The sequence below is a fragment of the Chrysochloris asiatica genome, unplaced genomic scaffold (genome assembly GCF_000296735.1).
Source record: "Chrysochloris asiatica unplaced genomic scaffold, ChrAsi1.0 scaffold00333, whole genome shotgun sequence".
Taxonomy (NCBI): Eukaryota; Metazoa; Chordata; class Mammalia; order Afrosoricida; family Chrysochloridae; genus Chrysochloris; species Chrysochloris asiatica.
Genome location: NW_006408851.1, coordinates 985,228 through 1,007,474, shown reverse-complemented (window position 1 = coordinate 1,007,474; position 22,247 = coordinate 985,228). Strand labels below are relative to the sequence as shown.

Genomic DNA, 22,247 nt, shown 5'->3' with positions numbered 1-22,247 from the left:
CGTATTTGTGAATTCCAGATCATATTTGTGCCCACATTTTTATGGTTCTAGACAGTCTATAGATGCAGCGACTGTCCCAGCTAATGCTGTTATCAACCTCTGGTGTGTCTTTATGTTGTTCATTTGGGGACTCAGGGGCAAAAGACAGGTGATGTAGCACTTCTGTTTTTAATAATCACAGCCGACACAGTCTTGTTTTAGTCCTTAAAAGTGACTTGAGGAAAGCTATCCAGGGTTATTGAAAAGTTTCTCCCATCTAATGAGCTATTCTGATAATTTGTAGTTCTGTTTTTTTGGTTCAATAGAAAATTTTCAAAGTGGTATGTGACCACTTGATGCAGAGTCTGGGTTTCTCTATAATAAATCCCTTTGCCAAATGCTGGAGTTGCAGACTTGCTGTTGTCAAGAGTGAAGCAAATAGGTGAGTAGAACTATACTGATGATAGGGTTGTGGAGCGTTTTCCTTTAGGAGGTCAATCTAGGTTAAAGTCATCAGTGCAGGAGCTAGACTCTTAGGAGGATTACAGTGTCTCCTGACAGGACTTGCTAATCACTTTGGGGCAATAATGTTGCATGATTTAAGATGGCCGGCAAGATGCCTGCTTTCTATTGTATTTGGATGAATAGCTGAGCCAAGGAGAGGTTGGCTGATTCAAAGAGAAACAAGGAATTCAAGGTTAAACTGAAGACTTCATTTGGGAACCAAAAACCTTAACATGAAAATAGTATCCCTGAAAAGTATGTGTCCTTTCTAGCAAAATCTTACTGGGGGTTATATTCCTGTGGAATGAACTGAGACAAATATGGGGAAGTGTTATTTAATGGCACACTACATACTGTACAGGGTCGCTATGGGTCGGACCCGACTCGATGGCACATAACAACAACAACAACAACATACTACAAACCTAAAGACCTGTAGCAGATTTAAAATTGTAACTCTTGTTAAAACTTTTGAAAAGATTGTGAAATTATCAAAATGCACATGAATCAAGTTTTATACACTGTATGATGAGTAGATGAGGCTGTCCACTGTATCATTTCTTTCTTTGAATTCTCAGGCATGGTTTTGGCTATGCAAGAACTCTGTAACAGAAACAAATTCAATAAAAAGGAAATATATGGGGGGAAAATTAAAGCATAGGAAAATATATATCAAGCTAATGGCAATTAAAAATGAGCGTGCGTGGCAATATTAATCTCTGATAAAATAAAGTTTAAGGCAAAAGTCAGCATAAGAAACTAAGAAAGACATTATTTCATGATTGAAAGGTCGATTGTTCAAAAGGACATAACCATAATAAATACCTATGCTCACAACAAAAGAGCCTCAAAATACATAAATCGAACTCTAATAGAATTGAAGAAATACATATACAAATGTACAGTAATAGTAAACAATTTTAATATACCTCTTTTGAAAAAGGACAGAACATTCAGAAAGAAACTTAACAAAGACACAGAGGAAGTAAACAATCAATCAACTTGACTTCGTAGATTTGTAGCAAGCACTCAACCCAACAACAGCACATTTTTTCCAGTGCATATGGAACATTCTCAAGAATAAACCATATGTTATGACACAGAGCAAGTCTCAATAAATTTAAAAACATCCAAATACTACAAAGCATCTTCTCGGATCACAATGCTGTAAAATTAGAAAGCAACTATAGCAAGATCAAGGATACATGCAAACTGAATAACACTCAGTTTAAAAGTTACTGGATAATAGAACAGATTTAAAAAAAACAACATTTAAAAATTCCATGAAGCAAATGGGAACAAAAATACAACAAAACTTTGGGACACAGCAAAAGCAGTGCTTGAAGGGCACTCGATAGCCAGAAACACACACATCCAAAAGGGAAAGAACCAAAACAACACATTAACACAACAGCTCCAACAACCTGAAAAAGACCAGCAAAATAAACCTACAATCCCCAAAAAGAAAGAATAAAGACCAGAGCAGAAATAAATGAATTAGAAAACAGAAAAACAGTAGAAAGAACTAACAAGAAATTGGTTCTTTGAAGGATTAACAAAATTGACAAACTTCTAACAAAAGAAAAGAGGGAGAAGATGCACATAACATGCATAAGAAATAAAATGGGTTCCTTCACAACAGAACCAATGGAAATAAAAAGGGTAACAGAATATAATGAAGAGTCATACTTCAACAAATTTGAAAATCTAGAAAAATGGATACATTTTTAGAAAAATACAACCTACCTAAACTAACAATGAAGTAGAAAACTTTACCAGACCTGAAACCAAAAACAAGAAATTGATTAGGCTATTAAAAACCCCAAACAACAACAACAAAGGCTAAGCCGAAATGGCTTTACTGGTGAATTTGACCAAACATTCAGAGAAGAGCTGACATCAGTTTTACACAAACTATTCCAGAATTTAGGAAAGGATGGAAAATTCTTGACTACATTTTATGAGTTAAACATAACCCTCATACCAAAACCAGGCAAGGACATCACTAAAAAGAAAATTACAGACCAATATTTCTCATGAACATAAATGCAAAATTTCTCAACAAAATCCTAGCCAATAGAATTCAACAACAAGAAGTCAAAAGAGATTTACAAAAATAGAAAAATATACATGTTCAAGAATACAAAGACTTAATACTGTGAAAATGTCAATACTACCAAAAATAATTTAAAGATATAATGCTATCCCAGTCCACATTCCAACATCATTTTTGTTTCATCCTCAAATTTTATTTTATTGAATAAAGAAATATCATCCAGGACTTAAAACACAGATCATAAGGTTACTTTAGATTATAACAGCTGAAAGATCAATAACTGATTAGAAAGATGAAAGTAGTTTATATTTTCAGTGTAGAAAAAAAATCTAATTGTTACAGATATCTTATAAAATTTCCAAAACAAGATCTAGCCAATTGTTTGGTGAATTAATTTTTCCTTTCATTTCTATTTAAAGAATGAAAAGTGAGATTCAATGTGTATACTACTGGTTACTACTAAAATAACAGCTTGAAAAAAATCATTAGATAGAAGCATAAATATAATATAAAAAGGCAAGATTTTAAAATCTTATTGTAGGAGTATTGATTTTAATAAGTGGAAAAGATACATTAAAAACATCAGTGTGTTACACTTGTTCAAACAGAACTCATAAAGCAGACTATGATGCTAGGTAAGGAAAATGGTCAATTTTTTAAAAAAAAGCACTCCCAGACAGACATGACCACAAAACAAAGCCAACAGTGATTTTGTGGTTCCGTTTTGCTAACCAAAGATGGAGCCGATGATGGAGTGAAACGCTTAAGCATTCTTTCAGGATTTGTAGTACTCCATCAGCACAGTCCTTTTGGAGCCCTGAATCCTTCAGGAGGTTTCTGGCCTTCTATGGCAAGTCTGCGCATGCATGTCCCTGAAATAAATTCAAAGTCTTCGTGGTGTTCTGAGTCATAGTAGTCCATAGATTTCTTCTTCTTACTGCAAGCTGCAACTCGAAAGGGAACTATTTCCAAGGTGATTAGACCAGGGTGAGCACTTTGGTACCATCAGTTGGTTCATGAAGATCTTCCCCGGTTTCTGGAAGAGGTATGCCAGCAGGGTTGCGTCCAACAATGTAAAAATTGGCCCCTGCAACCATCCGTGCCCTGCAATGCTACTGGACCTCAGTTGGGCCAGCATGCATCATGGGAGACGGGAAGATGGCCACCACTGTTGTTTCAGGATTCAGGACGTCTTCCTCCAGCACTGCAGCATGCCGCTTCTTACGCCACATCAGGGGGACGTCATCATCCTTTGTCCAGCTACCAAGAGGGTGAAGGAGGAGAACAGGGTGCTGATAGCCTCACTCTAGAATTTGCTTATGGGTATCTTGCATTAGCAGAGTGTGTGCATTGTGCACTGGGTTCCGTAATTGAAATGCAAAGACAGCGTCAGCATTCATATCTTTAAATTTCTGCTTTAGCTCAGTAGGCGTAAAACCATACTGATCAAGACCATCATTCCAATAAATTCGGTCCGGGACTTGAAGGTCTCCTCCAATCAGCCAATCTCCTTGTTCCGTAACCATCTTAATGTAGGAGTGGTTCTTGCATGTTGTTCCCTACTGTCTGACACCACGGCATTCTTTCCTGTGCTCAAAAAACTCCGGGTTGCATGTGAAGAATAGTCACACAGCGGCCCTCGTAGATCAGAGCGAACGCCGTACATCCATCCATCCATCCATCCATCCTCTCTTTATCTTTTTGGGTAACCGGCAGGACTACAGTCACTAACAAGTTAATAACACCCCCATCCAGAAGACAATCAGAATGAAGGCACTGTAAGTACTTCCTCTCTCTCATAAAACCGTTCAGAGGCGTTGCCCATCCTTCCGCCAAAGCTTACACCCACTGCATAGCCACTTTATTAATGCTCAGTGCTGGTAATGTTTCTGCTTCTGTTTTTGCCAAATGAAGTTTATTTTATGGCACATACAGTTCTTTAATTTCATAAGAGGCATCCACAGGTACAATGTCCCGTTCTTGTAGAAGCTCCACAACTAGCTGGATACATAATTTACATCACAAGAGTCTGTTTTCAGCACCAATTCAGGAGCCTCTGGTTTTCCATACTCAGAATCAATCCCAGTGAACCCTTTTATTTCTCCAGCCCGTGCTTTTTTATAGAGTCCTTGGACATCTCTCTGTTCACAAACATGCAGACGAGCATCAACAAATACTTCAAAAAATGGTAAACTTGCATCCTCATGAATTTGCCTTGAATTGTTATGATCCTGAGTATAAGGTGATATAAAACTTGTGATGCACACTAGACCAGCATCTGCAAACAGCCTGGCAACTTCTGCAATAGTTGGACATTCTCTTCTCTGTCTTCAGGACTAAACCCAAGATTTTTATTGAGACCCTGACGAATGTTGTCACCATCCAAAGTATAGCATGGAATACCACGGCAAACCAAGGACTCCTCCAAAGCCATGCTCACTGTGGTCTTCCCTGCTCCAGATAAGCCTGTTAGCCAAACAGTGCAACCACGGAAGCCACCTCTGGTCCACACCACCTGGCCTCTGTTGTTCCTAATGACCTGATGGACTTGACAGGTGGCATTAGTCACTCTCTGCATTCCCCAGTTCTGAGCGTTATTGCTCAGTTTGACTTTCTTGCACAGGCTCCCAGGGATCTCCATAACCGCAGAATCTGCAAGGATGCTGAGACTCTAGGCGTCAGAAAGATAGCTAAAGGAGGGGAGGGAGGCCGACGTGGGCAGAGCAGACGAGTGGGAAAGAGCTCCTTGCCTGGTGCCTATGCACACTATAGTGCGCATGCGCTAGTGCTCTAGGGCTCTGTCCCAACATCATTCTCTAAAAAGTTTGAGAAAATGATCACAAACTTTATATAGAGAAGAAAAAGATCTCAGATAAACAAAGCATTACTTAAGAAGGACAAAGTTGGAGGTGTCTCACTCCCTGAACTAAAAATTTACAACACAGCCACAGTGGTCAAAACAGCCTGGTACTAATACAATGAAACATATATATCAATGGAATAGAATTGAGAACCCAGAAGTAAATTTATCCACATGCATTTCAGTTGGTCTTTGACAAAAGACCCAAACACATTTAATGGAGAAGAGATAGTCTCTTCAACAAACAGTGTTAGCAATACTGGAATCCATTTGCAGAAGAATGAAACAAGACCCATATCTCATACCATATACAAAAACAAACTCAACATGATTAAATACCTAAATGTAAAGCCTAGAATTATAAAGATCATCAATAAAAAAATAGGGACAAACTTAGAGGCTATAATATATGGCATATATACAGTATCAAACATTACAAAAAAAAACAAAAAAACACACTAACAATAGAAGACAAAAATAAATGACTGGAACCTCCTAAAAATTAGAAACTTGTGTGCATCAAAAGATTTCACCAAAAGAGTAAAAAGGGAACCCATAGACAATAGACTGGGGAAAATATTTTTGCAATGACATGTCTATCAGACAAGGGACTAATATCTAAAATTTATAGAAAATTGTAACACCTCAATTATAGCACCTAAACAAAAAGAAAAAACAAGCAACCCAAATAAAAAATGGGCACAGGACATGAACAGATACTTCATCAAAGAAGACATGAAGAAACTAACTAACATGAAGAAATGTTCACGATTATTAACTATTAGAGCGATGCAAGTCAAAACAACAATGAGATACCATCTCAATACACCAGCATTAACAGAGAAGTTAAAATAGGAAATAAATAACAGCAAGAGTGTAGAGAGACTGGGACCCTCCTACATTGCTGGTGTGACTGTAAAATGGTTCAACCACTCTGAAGAAAGATATAGTGCTTCCTCAGAAAGTTGGAAATCGAAATACCTTAATACCCAGCAATCTTTCTACTTGATATATAGCCACAAGAAACACAAGCCAGGAAGTTATTAGATATATGCACACTAATGTTCATTGTAGCACTATTTACAATAGCAAAAAGATGGGGACAGCCTAAGTGCCCCCAGAAGAATGGATATACCAACTTTGGTACATACATACAATGGAATACTATGAAACATTGAAGAACAACACTACGTAAACCTGGAAGACAGTATGCTGAGTGAAATTAACCAATCACAGATATTGTATGAGACCATTATTGTAAAAGTTTAAAAAGAGGTTTTCAGACTTAGAGAAACATTCTTTGATGGTTACTAAGGGTAGGAGAGAGGGGAGAAGTAACTCACTGGCTACAGGGTAGGTACATGCTAACTTGGGTAACAGGGAGGGCACTATACAAGATGCGGAAAGGCAATATGTAAGAAGAGGGATGGGAGGGTGGCAAAAGAATAATGAAGACAGAGAGGTATGCATGGGCTAAAGGGTATATACACGACCTTGGAAAAACAGTGTTCTGTGCATAGATACATGGATTGAGATAGGCTGAATGGGTAAGGAAGAAAGAGTGGGATATATATACTTGCATATCTCACAAATAATGTGTTTGAAAGAGGGTATCTGTACACTAGTATTTACCTTTCTGGCAAACACAACTGTGATGTGGTAGAGCATACAGCAGGTAAAATAATGAAAACTTCCCAGATTATTTTCAAACATCCTAAGGCAATGAGTTTATGGGCCTGGGGGCTCAGGACCATAGTCTCAGGGGACACCATGGTCAATTGGCATACCATAGTCTACAAAGACAATGTTCTACATCCTGCTTGGGTGAGTAGTGTCTGGGATCATTTAAGCTCATGAGCAGCCGTCTAAAGTGCAGCTATTGGTCTATGTGCATAAGAGTAATAAGAACTGAAAAGACTTGGAATCAATTAGTCCAGTAGACTAATGGAACACAACACTCTGAGACCAGAACTAGACAGTGCCCAACTACCATTGCCAACTGCCCTGAGGGATCACATTAGAGGGTCCCAGATAGAGTGGGAGAAAATGGGGAACAAAACTCAAAATTATTTAATAATAATAAAAGACCAGGTTTACTGGTCAGAAAGACTAGAGGAACCTGAAACTATAGCTCTCAACCCCCTTCAGGTCTGGAAAGGGACTCACTTGTGGCACAATTTTTAGCCAAGCAGTAGATAGGTTTACGACAGGGTTAACAACACCATGCTTACCATGGAATGATCAACCATTCAAAATCAAAAGGGTAATGTTTTCCTAATGACAAACTTGAGAAGGGTGGAATGCAAATAGGAACCACAGGGAGGAAGCTGGGTAAACTATTGTTGTATGGAGGACAATGTAATCAATGAGATGAAACAGTGTATGACTTGATTATAAAGCTGACAATCTTATATGTAAATCTTTACTCAATTCATAACCCACTTTTATCACCTCTAGAGCTTTTCCCTGACCCCCTTCCACCCCCATCACTGTGCATTATATCTGATTATAGGGCTCTCTCCAACCTCTAGCTGTAATCTCCTTGAGAGTTAGGTGGAAATGAATGGCTTTTACTCATATTCTTAGCACACAGTATGTGAATATTTTGTAAGTCAGTGATTGAATTGCCTGGAGTGGTCATGAGACTTGCATGGAACTGTTAAGTGGCTCCGGGTTCAAGGGATTTGGAAGAACAGCTATTGCACTCTTGGCAGGACATAGGCCTTGAAGTGAACCAGTTAGGCAGGGAGATGACTATATCATGTGACCTAGAGGTGGATGCTCCTTCTGGCTCCAATGGGTTTTGCTAATGTGGCTCGCCAATTTGTTTGGCTTCTCCATAGCAGCTTCCAGAAAAATGAGTAGACCACAAAAGAGGGTGAAGATGGATTTATTTCTCAATCTAACCCCTCCTTCCCAAAAGACAGACCTGAAACCTGAGGCTCTGGGACTAGAGGCATACCTCAAGGAGAAGAAACCAAAGTGCCCAAGTCAGGGGCCAAAGTTCAGATTCCAGCCATAGACCAGATAAGACCTCACCAAGGTCAGAACTCAAGGTTCATATATGTCCTCAGATCCCGCTCCCACGCCCTGCCCTTCTCTTCTCGCCTTCTCTCTTCTCTCCGGCTCAGTGTGGTCACTCGAGGGGCTCGTTCCTTCCCAGCCACAGCCCTGGTATCCAAAGCCCGGAAGTGTGTGACTCGTGGCTGCGGTGCTGATCTATAGCCAAGTCCCTCCTGGTCCCTCTTAAGAACAGTAGGGATAGGGTTGGCACGACCCTCACCTCGGGGCCCCAACCCCATCCCTGGTTCCCAGCCCCCTCTCAACAGCAACTTGAAGCCTGGACTGGAGGCAGGCACTCCAGGAGGTAGGCTGGGGGGCCAGGGACCCCGGGACAGTGACAGCAGATGAGCGGTGGATGTGCAGTGGTTAACATCTTGGAAGTGGGCATCACAGGTCTCACAATATTGGGGGGGACGTGAGTGGTGGGGCCTGCAGAGAAAGAAGAGGAGTTGAGGGGTGGGGGCTGTGAGTCAGGTGAAGGTTACAGAGACCGCAGGGGCTGGCAGAATGGGACATGGCCTTTTAGGCCTTCTGCTAAAAAAGACAAATTGCCTTTCTCCTCATTTAGTAACGAGGAACCCTAAAAGGAATGGTTGGGAGAAGAGGTGGTACCAGACCTCACAAGGCTCTTGGTGCAAGGAAGGAATAATTAGTAATGCTTACAATTAGAATTTATAAAGTGCTTATTATGTGGCAATGGGAGCACCATACAATAAGCACTGGGCCACAAACTACAAACCACAAGTTCTGCAGTTCGAGCCCACCAGCTGCTCTGCAAAAGAATGATGAGGCTTTCTATTCCCACAAAGATTTTTAAAGCCTTGTTGTTGTTGTTAACTGCTTTGGAGTGGATTTGGACCCACAGTAACTCTGTATAGGGTTTCCAAGGAGTGGCTGTGATGAGCTTAACCTGCCAACCTTGTGGTTCAAACTGACTTTGCAGTCTGGCGCATTAACCCACAGTGCCACACCAGGACTCTATAAGGGTCACTGTGAGTCTGACCTGACTCAGCGGCACTTAACAACAACGACACGTGGGTGAAGAAGACCCTGGGTGACATTAAAGGTTAAACAAATGCTCTACCACTAACCAAAAGGTTGGAAGTTCCAACACACCTAGAGGTGCCTAGAAGACAGACCTGGTAATTTCCTTCGGAAAATCACAACCTTGTAAACTTTATGGAGTTCTACTCTGCACAGTTGGGGTGGCAGTGAGTTGGAATTGACTCCATAGCAACAAACAACAATTATGTTCTAGTAATTTCCATGTATTAGCCCATTTAACTCTAGCAACCCTATGAGAAAGCAGCTTATTATTATCATCACATTTCTCAGGCGAGGCATCTGAGGCACACAGCTGTTAGGTTGTTTGTCCAAGTAAGTATGCTACAACACTGCCTTATCAACCTACACTGGGGCAGGAGACCCCTCAGCTCTATTCTGGGGCCTCACGTACAGAGTGACTGTTAAGTTCCCACTCATAGTGACCCTGTATAGGGTTGCGAGGAGCTGGTGAGCTTGAACTGCCGACTTTGCAGTTCAAACTGACCTTGTAGTCCAGTGCATTAAGCTGCACAGCACCGACCAGGGCTAGGAAGAGAGAAAGTTTCCTCACCGGTTCCTGGGGTGCCTCGTCTCTCCATGGCTCTCTCTGACCATGCGGGCCACTTCAGGGAAGCCAGCTTCTTCAGCCAGTTGGGCAGCATCCCGGCCACCCAGTTCACAGACTCCCACCCAGGCAGCCCCTCGACCCAGAAGATAGCGCACAGCTGCCCCCTGGCCAGCTCGGGCAGCACACATCAGTGGAGTCCACCAGAAGACATCACGAGTGTTGATATTCCCCCCAGCTCCTCCTGCCTCACGGGGCTCCAGCAGCCTCTGGAGTTCTGCCAGGTCTCCCTCCTGAGCTGCTCTCAGTATCCACTGGGTCATCTTATCCTCTGCCTCATGGGATTCCTCTTGACCGTGTCTGCCTGAGGCTGAGGCTGTCGCTGCTTCTGCCGCAGCCCCCCTTATCAGTCTTCTTTTCTTCCTCTTTCTTTCCCTGGCAGGGTCAGACTGGGATCTCTCTGGTTCAGGCGGGTTGTTCTCACTTCCAATCAAGGACTCGTAGAAGGCACGGACTGCAGACCCATCCAAGGCGGGCTTCGGCTCCTCAGGCTGTGGCTGTTGCTGCTGTCCATCTTTCCAGAAGTCGCCAGAATCACTGGCCGGGGTGAAAGTGATGAGGGAGGGCCTGGACATGGCTTCTGAGTAAGACTGGGCCGGAGAAGACTGAAACAAGCCAACTCCCGGAAGACCCCTGCAGTGACCAGATCCACCTCCAGAAAACTGCCGTAATGAGGAAAAGTAACTTTAGAATCAAAGACCCCGCCTCCCACCCTCAAAGTGGGCCCACAACCCGGAGGGGCATAAGGGCCATAGGTCACATATAAAAAAGGTAACCTTACAAAAGCAACCTGCTACTTGCTAAACATCAGCTAAGAAAATTAAATGAGTTGCCCAGAGATCCTAAGCCCCCTCTCCTCTCCCACCCGGTTCCCATATAAAAATAATTAGTAAAAGCCTTTCACTAAACTCACTTTCGCACACCATACGACATACCAGTAAGATTGCTGTTATTGTTGTGAAGTGCCGAGTCGGTTCCGACCAGTAAGATTAAATGTGGATTAATACGCTGGACTGCAAAGTCGGCATTTCAAGGTCACCAGTCGCTCCTCGGAAACCCTATACAGGGTCGTTATGGGTCGGAACAGACTCGATGGTACTTAACGACAACATATCAAGCCGGCACTTTAATTCGTCCTCGCTACAACTTCAAGAGTCTGTCTTTCAAAAAAACAATCGCAACACTTCCCCGGAAGCAGTTTCCGGAAAGAAGCTCCACCTACTTTCTTTTGTAACTTCCGTACGGAAAAAAGCGCTACTCTAATCAAAACAGACAATACACCCAAACAGCCACACAACACAAGACGCATGCGTAATAAGGCGAAGACGTAGAAGAAGAAAAATCCATCATTACTTCAGTGCGCAGGCGTGCGCAAAACGCCGGTTCAGTTTCCCGCCCTGGAGTCTTTCCAATAGTCTATGCACAAAAGGCCGCGTGCTCAGGTGGCGCGAGGACCAAGGAAGACCTGTCGGTTGGGGTCCTACTTTTACATAACGCCCCACAATGCCCCTCGCCTCGCTCGAGGTGGCCCCCTGCTCCCAGCTCATTTCTGGAGCTGGGGGACCTCCCCCTGGGTTAAGAAAGACCCAGAGGAGTTGGTAGATCTGTGGAATGCCGAGAAGCTGTGAAATGAAGTAACATCACGCTGCCCCTAACCCTTACTGTGGTCGGGGTTCGAAGGTCACACTTAAGAACTCTCAGCAGAAGGCCCCATTCAAGTCCAAAGAGGATATGGAAAAGTGCAAGGGGACAAGTGCCAGGATGACTGGTGCCACCTCAGGTTAGCATACTGGCCCCGGGTGAAATGTGGGCCCCGTGGGGAGGGGAACGTTCCAGGGGCGGGTCTGATTCCGACAAGAGACCTACCAGGCGATAAAAAATTTAGGGGACAAACTGGGCACACTATGAGCGGGACTACAGTGTTTTTTCGCGCACTATACGTTTTTTGCAAACCGCGTAACTCCTGTGGGTAGAGACGCTGCAGCGGGACCTGAGGATTGAACTGTGAGGAAACCCATAGGCCAGAATCCCAGACTTGCTCGCTCCTTTCCCCGCCCCCTGTTGGCCCCACCGTCCCAAGAGCCTAGAACTATATTTCCCAGGCTCCCTGGTCCTGAGGTGTTATTGGACTTCTGTTTCCGGTAGCGTCGCACTGCGCCCCGCCCCCGAGCGTCTTCCTCGCGGGCCCAGCGAACCAGGATCCTGTGCTCTTTCTGGGATTGGTAGTTCACTTTCCACTTGTTTTGCCAGTTTCTCCCTTCTGGGGACTCTATTTCCCGGCTTCCACCGCAGCGCCCGATCCTTGGCGCTTGCGCATTGCACTTTCCCCACCCTCACCAACTTCCACTCCCCCCCCACCGCGCTTCGCCTGCCGCGGTCGGGTCCACGGCCTTCGTTGTAGCGGTCGCCGCCGCTCCTTGGAAACAGCGACTCCCCTCCCCGCCCCGGTCCCGGTCCCCGTCCAACAGGTGAGATTGAGGTTGTCGCCGCGCCAGTATTCCAGCTTCGTAGGCGTTGCACATGGGGTCTCTGCGCTTTAATGTGGGGGCGGGGAAGGAAGTGACCCGGTCCCGCACTGAGGGAGGGAGGGGTGTCCTGAGGGGCGGAGGCTGGATGTCTGGGCTTCGGGACCTGACAATCACCCCAAGTCCGTGAGACAAGGAGAGGCCGGACTCTTTCCCAGGAAGGATAAACTTTGGAAAAGGCTCCGGAACTTGCAGAGCCCTGTGGTGGTATGGAGCAGCCGAGGGCTCTGCTGGAGTTGAACTGGACGGTAGAGGGGCCTGGTGTTTAAGAGCACTAGGGATGTGGGTAGGATTGATGGTCAGTTCTCTTGGCTGCTTACGAGAGGACAACACAGCAAAAGGGACTGCGTTGTAAATAAAAGAAGTTAGAGAAAGATACTCCGGAGTCTGGGGTTTTAAGATAGGCAGGCCCCAGATTTCTTCCGTGGTTTGAGGGCCAAGTATGGGAGGAGGGAGGATCCCAGAGGGAAGGAGGGTAAGCTTTGGGTCACTGTCTTTACTGACGTCCTTATTTTTCCAGCTGACGTGAAGATGAGCAGTTCAGAGGAGGTGTCCTGGATTTCTTGGTTCTGTGGACTCCGTGGCAATGAATTTTTCTGTGAAGTGAGTTTTCCTCAACTTCCGTATTTGCCAGTATATCTCCACAGATAGTCTGGCCCCAGACATTCCCCAGCATATTCGGTTTTCTAATAGTCTTCCCATATACTTCCGTAAAAACTCTCTTTTGTCAAGGAAGAGTCTTCTCAGTTCTTCCACTAATCTGTAGTGAAGTGGCAAGCCCCAAGCCTTCCATCCTCCAACAGTAGTATGTTGGAAACATAAATCTGTGTCTTACTTTTCTTATGACTACAATGCTACGGATAGTACTTGTCTCCAGTGACTGTTAAGGAAAATTGAAGTTAACTGCCTATTAAAATGTTTTATAATGAGAGCAAAATTCTTTGTTAACATAAGGGATTGTAACTGCTTTCAGAACCCAAGCTGTTCATCCTCCACTTTCGTCAGAGAGCCAGCTGTTCCTAAGTTGTTGCAAGTCAGATCCAACTCTTAGCGACCCCTGTGTAGAGTTTCTGAGGCTTTAAATCACTGCAGGAGGAGAAAGCTTCCATTTTTCTCCTGTGGAGAGGCTGTTGGGCTCTAACTGCAGATCTTGTGGTTTGCAGTCCTGTGCTTATCATATGGAGTCACTCCACTCCATAAAGAGAGGACTAAACTGATTCCTAGAGAACCAGGTGCAGGTGTAGGGATTGAGAACTTGAATATTACTCCAAGGAGGAATTCTCAGTAGAAAAGAAAGGCCAAAGCTTTTAGGGGAAGGAACTCTCCTGAGTTGAGAGTGAGGGATGAGGGAAGCAGAAACGGTGTGTTGAGGACAAGGACTGAGTTAGGGCAGCATGTCCAAGTCAAAGCCTGGATTTCTTTGTGGGTTTCTTCTTTACTTCCACTTCTTGACACAGGTGGATGAAGACTATATTCAAGACAAGTTCAACCTTACAGGACTCAATGAACAGGTACCCCACTATCGACAAGCTCTGGACATGATCTTGGACCTGGAGCCTGGTGAGTCATCCTCAGGATTGTGTTTTAGTTATTTGTTTTTTTTTCCTCTTTTCTTTAAATCTCTATTCACCTATTGTATTTCTAAATTTCCTCTGGACTATTAACACAAAATCTCCTGTTTTATTTTGATCCCCCTCCTGGCTCTTGCCTAATTTAGTGAAATGTGTGACGTTCCCATGCTCTTTGACTGTAATTCAGTTTTATCCCATAATGCCAATTTCCGCAATGTAATGTTTTCTAACTTTTTTGTGTGTGTGCTCTACACTTTCTAGTCTTAAATTTCACCTTCCTCATTGACTTCTGTGCATTTATCTATTGCAAAGGGGGCAAGGGAGAACAAACAGAACAGAGACTGAAGATACGTGGAAAAAAGGCAGAGATGCCCTGTGTTAATGGAGGGGTCAGAGACCCAGGATTTTGAGTTGAATGCCTAAGTGATGGGTGGGGTGAGACTCAAGGGTAGATGGTAGGCAAATTTAGTGGCCAGTAGCCCCTCTGAGTTGGGTGGAGCCACCTTCAGGAAAGCTGAATGATTGAAGTTGGGCTGGAACTTGTTTCAGATGAAGAGTTGGAAGACAACCCCAACCAGAGTGACCTGATTGAGCAGGCGGCTGAGATGCTGTATGGATTGATCCACGCCCGCTACATCCTCACTAACCGTGGCATCGCCCAGATGGTGAGGCCTCTTTACTCCCACTTGAGTTCCTCTGAGGCAATAAGAGAAACAGGTTTCTGCAGTGAGAAGTCACACATTTCAAACTTGCCAAAGAGTCTAGCTGACAAGAAGGGAAGAATCCCAGAACCTGTGCTTGCGAGTTAAGATCTGATTTCGGGTCATGTTGAGAAGAGGTGGTTTTCAGGGAGGCAGACATGATCCTGGATGGAAAGTTCTTATAGGCTGCCTATTCCTCAGAGAACAAATGGCAAATGACTAATGGTCTGCAGCATTCCTAAATAGAGGAAACAGTGGAATGAATGGAGGGCCCATTTGAGCCAGAAAAGGGGTCTCTGGACACAGAGGCAGGAGGATTGGGAGACACAGTGATGTGGGCTGGGCTGGCTGAGCTAAGGAGAGAGTCAGCGCTATGTGGGTTACCTCATTTCTTCACACCTACGTACCAGTCCCCTCCATTTTATTTATCTCAGTTGGAAAAGTACCAGCAGGGAGACTTTGGCTACTGTCCCCGTGTGTACTGTGAGAACCAGACAATGCTTCCCATTGGTGAGTGTTCAGGGAGGGAAGGGTGGCCTATGGAAGGTTCCTGGGAATGTGTTGTGACTTAGCAAGTTGGGGCCCAAATCCTGGGAGAAGGTTGGGCAGGATGGGGGTTACCCAATCAGCTGAGTCTGGCTGTCTTCCAGGCCTGTCGGACATCCCAGGGGAGGCCATGGTGAAGCTCTACTGCCCCAAATGCATGGACGTGTACACACCCAAGTCTTCAAGGCATCACCACACAGACGGCGCCTACTTCGGCACTGGCTTTCCTCATATGCTCTTCATGGTGCACCCCGAGTACAGGCCCAAGCGGCCCGCCAACCAGTTTGTGCCGAGGTGGGGAACAGGGACAGTCACTAAGGGTCAAAGAAAAGACCCAAGAGTTTCTGGAGATATAAGGGAGGGTAGGACTGGGCCCTGGTTCTCTTAGGCCAGGGCATTTCTCTACCAAGTTATCTTAGGCAAGCTATTTAGTTGCTTTATGCCTCAGTTTTCTTATCTGTAAAATGGGACTACTGCTCTTGACAGGGCAATTTTGAATAAGCGAATTGCTTAGAACAATTGTTTAGGAACTTGACACATGATTTAAATGTAGTTGTCAGTCAGTTCTGACTCCTAGTAATCCTGTATAGCGTTTCCAAGGTACTCCTGGTGGGTTTGAACTGTGGATCCTACAGCACTATAGCCAGATGTCCAATAGTCCAGTGCTTATCTTACAGCATCACACCGGGACTCCATTTAAACATAAGGTATTATTATCCTAATGGAGCCCTGGTGTGGTGCTGTAGGATTTAGCACTGGACTGCAGACTGCAGGGTCAGCTTAAGCCGCAAAGTCAGCAGTTCAGTCTCAACAGCCGCTCCTCAAAAACCCTTTTTTACAGGGCCGCTCTGAGTCAGAACCAACTCGACAGCACTTAACAACAACAAATTATTATCTTGCAGTCTTTGGGTAGTGCAAATGGTTTGTTGTTGAGTGACTCAGGACGAGGTGGTGGTTATGTGCCTTGAAGTCATTTCTGACTCAGAGACCCTGTACAGGTTTTCCGAGGCTATAAATCTTGATGGGAGCAGAACAGCTGGTAGTTACAAACTGCTGACCTAGAGGTTAGCAGCTCGATTGGTAACCACTATGCTCCAGAGCTCCTTGACATCAAAACATGGGGACCCTATAGAAGGTTTCCAAGGAGCGGCTGGTGGGTTTGAACCACCAGCTTTCTTATTCTACAGCGTTATTCTAGGACTCTGCAAATGGTTAGTTAGGTGCTGTTGAGTCCAACTCACAGCAACCCAGTATAGCAGGGGTGGGGAACGTCCAGCCTGTGGGCCGTGTAAGGTCCTTGAAATCACTTGGTCAAGCCCTACCAAGGCAACTACAGTTCCATCAAGTTGTTGTTATGTGCTGTGGAGTCAGTTCTGTACAGGGTTTCCAAGGCTGTAAATCTTTACGGGAGCAGAAAGCCTCATCTTTCTCCCGCAGAACAGCTGGTAGTTTCGAACTGCTGACCTTGCGGTTCACAGCCCGATTCGTAACCACTACACTACCAGAGCTCCTTATCCATCACATTAGGGGTGAGTTAATTAAATGTTTGACCAAGTATAGTAGGCTAATTTTTAAGTTGATTATTTTGTAAGGCCCGTGAATGATGTTATAAAACTTGGCAGAAAGTCCTGGTGTAGCGCTGTGGGCTAATGCATCAGACTGCAAAGTCGTTTGAACTGTCAGGTCAGTGGTTCAAGCTCACCAGTCGCTCCTTGGAAACCCTATATAGGGTCGCTGTGGGTCGGAATCAACTTGACAGCACTTAACAACAACACCTGCTGTATAGGGTTTCTGAGGAGTGGCTGGTAGGTTTGAACTGCCAACCTTGAGGTTCAGATTGACCTTATACAATCCAGTGCTTATGCAACAGCACCACACCAGGACTCTCCACAAATAGCTTAGCACTCAGCTAAGAAAAGGTTGGCAGTTTGAACCTCCCCTGAGACATCTTAGAAGAAGGACCTAGCAATCTACTTCCAAAAACCCATAGCCAGTGAAAGCCCTGTGAAACAGTTCTGCTCAGCACAGGTTGAGTTGCTATGAAATTGAGTCAAGGGCAGCTAGTTTGATGTTTGGTTATTGTCATCACTGTCTTTCTTGGGTGCTCAGCCTGTGGCTAGGTTCAATATGATTCATCTTCCTGGAACATCCATTTTATTTCAGTTACAGAAAAGTACAGTTGTATATTGAATTACTGGTATGTCCTAAAATTTGGGTCTTAATTGATGTTTAAGATATATATACAAATACTTTCTAGTGAAGCACTTTGGGAACCACTACCCTTCAGCACTGAGCAAGCTCACAGTGGCAGTGGGGTGGGGTGGGTGGGGTGGACAGTACAGGAATGCAGGCCATTCACCCATCTGCCTCTTTGACCTCTGCCCGGCCCAGGCTCTATGGTTTCAAGATCCACCCGATGGCCTACCAGCTGCAGCTCCAAGCCGCCAGCAACTTCAAGAGCCCAGTCAAGACGATTCGCTGATTCCCACCCCACCTCTTCCTCAGTCTTTTACACCCTTGTTCCTTTGCTGCCACCCTTTCAGGAAAACTCAGTGGTTTTTAGTTTAAATTAAAGGAGTCATTATTGTGGCGGGAATATGAAATAAAGTGGAAGAAAAGGCCATGAGCCAGTCTGCTGGTACTTGGGATTGGGGAAGGGAGGGTAGTGGGATGCTCAACCCTTGGGATCTCTCAGAGCTCACCCACCCCTGAGAGTGAAAGTTGAAAAACCAGAACAGCTTTGTGCCCCATTGATTTGGGTGTTGTTTTTGGAGAACAGAGCATCCTTCCTAGGACTGAGTGTGAAGTACAAATTCACAAGGAAAAGACCCAGAGAAAAATCGAGTTTCAAAGATTAGAAAATTATTTGTTGTTTGGGAGACCATTTTTGGTCTTTTTATATGAAAGAAACATAATCCACAGTGTTGTCTTTCAATTTGGGTTTTAAAGGGAGAGTGGTCCAAACTGTACAAGGTGAAGAGAAACAGGACACAATCCAGAATTTCTGTTGGAGCTGAGATGCTCATCTCAGAAACATGGGGATGCAGGGTGGGTGACTAAAGTTTACTCCAGCAGCCGAGTCTGACCCTTTTGTGTAGGGAATATAGCAGGTGGTCCCAGGGACAAACAACACTAACACATGAATCCTCATGGTGAGATACAAGGCTTTGTGTGGCATGCAGAACCAAGATAGTCCATTTACTAAAGGGCAGGTGGTGCCCAGGTATTAGCTGTCTGGGCCACTACTCCCACACTCAGGAACCAGACTTAGTGGGTGAGGACATGTTGTCCCTCCTGCCAAATTAATAACTTCCTTTTGCAATCCAGGTTCCTGCCTTAGGCAGGAATATAGGTCTGTACCTACAGTCATTCTTGCCCAAATTAACTTGTCAAAACTACTTGCAACTCAGGATCAAAATTCATGGTCATAGCAAAGTACAGTTCCAGGGATTGCCCCTCATCCCAGAATACCATAATGAAGGTCTCAATGTTTATAAACATGCTGGTTGTGGTGGGCTTCTCAGCAGGAAAGGGTAAGTGGAACATGGACAGGGAGGCTGGGGGTGGGGCTGCGGCACTGGATGTCCATGCTCTCTGTAGGACAGGGAGCTGGATAATGAGTTAAGATACCCACCACTTCGTCTTCTCCCCCAGCTGTTCCTGATGTCCGCACCTGCCACTTCTGCCTCTTAGAAGACCCTGCTGTAGGTTGCATTTCAGGCTCAGAGAAGTGTACTGTCAGCAGCTCGTCCCCATGCATGGTGATTACCATCTATTATGGTGAGTTGAGCCCCAAAATGGGGCTGCAGATAAGATAGCCCAGGCATTGGTCTCCCTATTGTCGTTGGGGTCTACTTAATGTCTGGGGTAGAGAAGAAAGGAAGAAGACCTTGGAAAGTGGGGCTTGGGGTTCTGGGGAGCCAAGCTGAACTATTTTTTTTCTGGCCCCTTCTGAAAGAGACTAGGGTGAAAGTCCCATCTTGGTGAAGGATAGGGTGAAGGAAGGTTGGGGGTCCAGGTTTGGGGACTATGGAAGGCAGCAGGGCTTACTGACTATCACCTCTTCTCCAGAGGTCAAGCTTCGCTTCATCATCCGAGCCTGTGGACAGTACCATTCCTACCGCTGCCAAGAACAGCATACTACCTACATGAAGTACTGGTACCAGGCCCAGTGCTGTCAGTATGATTATTGCAACTCTTGGTCCAGTCCTCAGCTCCAGAGTCCTCCAGCTGAACTCCCTGACAGGCCCCAGGCCCTGCCCTTTTCTGAGTCTCAAATCCAACACTTCTACCAGGCCTTGAACCTCTCCCTGCCACTTCCCAGCTTCCATGCTGGGATGGAGCCTGAAGGCCTGGAACCTCTGGCCACCCTGCCACCAACCTTAGGCTTGTCCATTGCTGACCTGCGCCGCACCTACCTGTTTCTCAATAGGTCAGGTCTTTTGGTTCTTCCCCAGGCTGGACATTGACTCTTTACCTCTCCTGTGGTCTGTGTTTTAGCTACTCTCCTCTAACAGCCCAGCATCCTGCACTGCCCTCTCTGGGAACATGCACATTTCCTGGTCTCTGGGATTTCTGAGGTTTCCCTTCTTTGCATCTCCAGTATTTATAGGGCTTTTCTTGAATGCCCTCCTCTGGCGATGCCACAAATGCTGTGCTCTCCTCATCCTAGCAAAGAATCTCAAGTGTGGGCTCCCCCAGACTGACCTGTGCAAGACACCAATGGTTCCCTTCATTCCTTTCCCACCATCTGAGTGTACCATCCCTCTTCATTTTCCCAGTCCCTTCTCAGTCTGGTTGTCTGCCACTTCAATTCACATCCAGCTCTGCTTCCGTTGCCTTGTGCCTATCTCTAAGAGCCAGTGCTGAGCTGAATATGCAGCCTCACCGATCTCTACCACTTCCTCTCCTGCCATGGATTCATCCAGCTTTGCTCTACAGCTCCCAGTTTCCTTCCACAATAAACTGACCAGGCTAAGTTTGTGTCACGTTGTTTGTGGGATTCAAACACAAATGTAGAGCCCTGCCCATTCCACGTGGCCTTTGTGGCTTTCTCACAGCCTGCCCTCCAAAGGATCCATATCTATCCCACTCTGCTCAGCTGGAGATAAAAACAGAGATTGTGACTCCCTCTTCCCAACTGTAAACATATTCCCCCAAATCTAGAACGTTAAACCTAAAGAATGCTAGGTTTTTCCACCTGTGAGGTGGGAAACAAAGGTTCTCTAAATGAAGACTAGGGAACAAACTGAAGGATTTAGGCCCACATACTGGAGTCACCTCCAGGGCTTGAGTTCTTGGCCTGTCCCAATGTGTTTTCAAGGATTCAGCTATTCCGGATTCCCACTATAGAAGTTCAGCTTGGGAGAGGAAATTGCAGGGTGCACAGGTGGGGTTGCAGTATTTGGATCTTTTAATATTTTTTAATAGAAAAAATGCAAGCATATAGAAAACAATGAGTACTCGTAATGACTTTTCCCATACATTTAGTAATTCTTAGGCACACTGCTCTGCCACTGAGGTACTTAGGTCTGAGCCACACTTGTCACCTGATTGAGAGAATGTATATGAATGTGCTATTAAGCCTTTTGTATTCAGCAGGACCTTTGGGACCCTCCTCCCAAAAAAGAAACACCTTAGAGGTTAACTTGCACACAAAATTTTGGCCTATTTAAACCTTTATGACAACAGGAATTTGTACATACGATAAAACAGATTATTGTAACTTGTATACACCTATGCAATCAACTTTCAAATCAGAACAAAAGTCAGCCAGCATTTGAAGCAGCCTTCATGTCCCACCCAGGCACTACCCCCAACTCAGGGGTGGTCGCTGTGCTGACTTAGATGAGTTTTGCCTATTTGTGTGCTTGATATAAATAACAATACAGCATATGGTCTAGCTATATGTTTTGTACAGATGAGGCTAGTCTTAATGGCTTCTGCTTTGGCAGGAGACATGAAAACTGACAATATTCAGGTTATGAAGCAGTTGAAGTCAGAAAGGTAAACCTCTCTGTTTCCTCCTCTTTCTGAGCCTACCTTTCCCTATGACTTCAACTTTAGTATAAGAAAGACTCAGGTTTATATAACTCTAGTAAGTCAAACTAGAAGACAGTTTTAAAACTCTCAAATCAGGGAGAAGCTTGCCACCATCCTGGTAGAGGGAAACCAGACCTGGGGACCACAGAGGTCAGGAGTCTGCTAGACCAAGTATCGCCTCCACAGAGCAGCCTTCTCCCACTCCTCTCCCCTGGGCCTGGGCCTGGCCCTTTCACAGCCCCACTCCTGGTGGCACTGAGCCCCCATAGTCCACCCTCCAGCTCCCATACCACTCTTTCCAAGGATGCTCAGTACGTTTTAAACCTTCACCATAGAAAGACTTAGAGTTCCTCTCCATCGTTTTCAGCTTAGAGCTGAATGGGAGACATCCAAGCTGGGCAGGAGCAGAGTAGGGTTGGGAGCCATGATGGGACAGTCACATAGGACAACCTCCAGTATCCCCACTCCCAGAAGAGCTACATACACCAAACAGTTTGCACACATTTATTTTGGAGGAGCTTCTGGGGATGTGGAGGGAGAAGTGGAAGAAGATGTCAGGAAAGATGTCAGATTGTAAGGACCTGATGGGGAACTTCAGAAAGTTCTGGGGGAGAGATACAGAAGGGTGTTGGAGGGAAACCACTAAAAGGAAAAAAACTAAACTTAGGGTCAGGTGACTCAAGGGAGGGAGGCAGGGAGAGCTGGTGTGAGGGACCAGAGGTTTTCCTGGC

General features: G+C 45.1%; 3 protein-coding genes and 1 pseudogene across 3 annotated transcripts; 2 read left to right on the top strand and 2 right to left on the bottom strand.

The window, feature by feature from the left end:
- Positions 1–3,314: 3,314 nt before the first annotated feature.
- On the bottom strand, positions 3,315–5,180 carry LOC102820613 (annotated as a pseudogene).
- A 3,263-nt stretch (positions 5,181–8,443) lies between these two features.
- Positions 8,444–10,706, bottom strand: GPANK1 (G patch domain and ankyrin repeats 1). Its single transcript, XM_006875597.1, has 3 exons — positions 10,078–10,706; positions 9,818–9,819; positions 8,444–8,925 (listed from the first exon to the last, which is right to left on the bottom strand). Exons 1-3 carry the CDS (start codon positions 10,704–10,706, stop codon positions 8,444–8,446), a joined length of 1,113 nt encoding a protein of 370 aa, XP_006875659.1.
- A 1,750-nt stretch (positions 10,707–12,456) lies between these two features.
- On the top strand, positions 12,457–18,096 carry CSNK2B (casein kinase 2, beta polypeptide). The gene is made up of 7 exons (XM_006875596.1): positions 12,457–12,599; positions 13,177–13,259; positions 14,114–14,216; positions 14,777–14,892; positions 15,363–15,438; positions 15,579–15,768; positions 17,866–18,096. The coding sequence occupies exons 2-7, from the start codon at positions 13,188–13,190 to the stop codon at positions 17,954–17,956; spliced, it is 648 nt and encodes a 215-aa protein (XP_006875658.1). The 5' UTR covers positions 12,457–12,599; positions 13,177–13,187; the 3' UTR covers positions 17,957–18,096.
- Positions 18,097–18,949: 853 nt separating this feature from the next.
- LY6G5B (lymphocyte antigen 6 complex, locus G5B) lies at positions 18,950–20,180 on the top strand. Its single transcript, XM_006875669.1, has 4 exons — positions 18,950–19,007; positions 19,129–19,254; positions 19,546–19,936; positions 20,126–20,180. Exons 1-4 carry the CDS (start codon positions 18,950–18,952, stop codon positions 20,178–20,180), a joined length of 630 nt encoding a protein of 209 aa, XP_006875731.1.
- Positions 20,181–22,247: the final 2,067 nt, after the last annotated feature.

Bases quoted from the DNA above. Each gene is read 5' to 3' on its own strand.
- GPANK1 (XM_006875597.1), bottom strand. From the start codon at position 10,706: ATGTCCAGGCCCTCCCTCATCACTTTCACCCCGGCCAGTGATTCTGGC.
- CSNK2B (XM_006875596.1), top strand. From the start codon at position 13,188: ATGAGCAGTTCAGAGGAGGTGTCCTGGATTTCTTGGTTCTGTGGACTC. The intron at 13,260-14,113 runs GTGAGTTTTCCT...TTCTTGACACAG, and splicing joins GCAATGAATTTTTCTGTGAA to GTGGATGAAGACTATATTCA. The intron at 15,439-15,578 runs GTGAGTGTTCAG...GCTGTCTTCCAG, and splicing joins CCAGACAATGCTTCCCATTG to GCCTGTCGGACATCCCAGGG.
- LY6G5B (XM_006875669.1), top strand. From the start codon at position 18,950: ATGAAGGTCTCAATGTTTATAAACATGCTGGTTGTGGTGGGCTTCTCA. The intron at 19,255-19,545 runs GTGAGTTGAGCC...CCTCTTCTCCAG, and splicing joins GGTGATTACCATCTATTATG to AGGTCAAGCTTCGCTTCATC. The intron at 19,937-20,125 runs ACATTGACTCTT...GATGCCACAAAT, and splicing joins TTGGTTCTTCCCCAGGCTGG to GCTGTGCTCTCCTCATCCTA.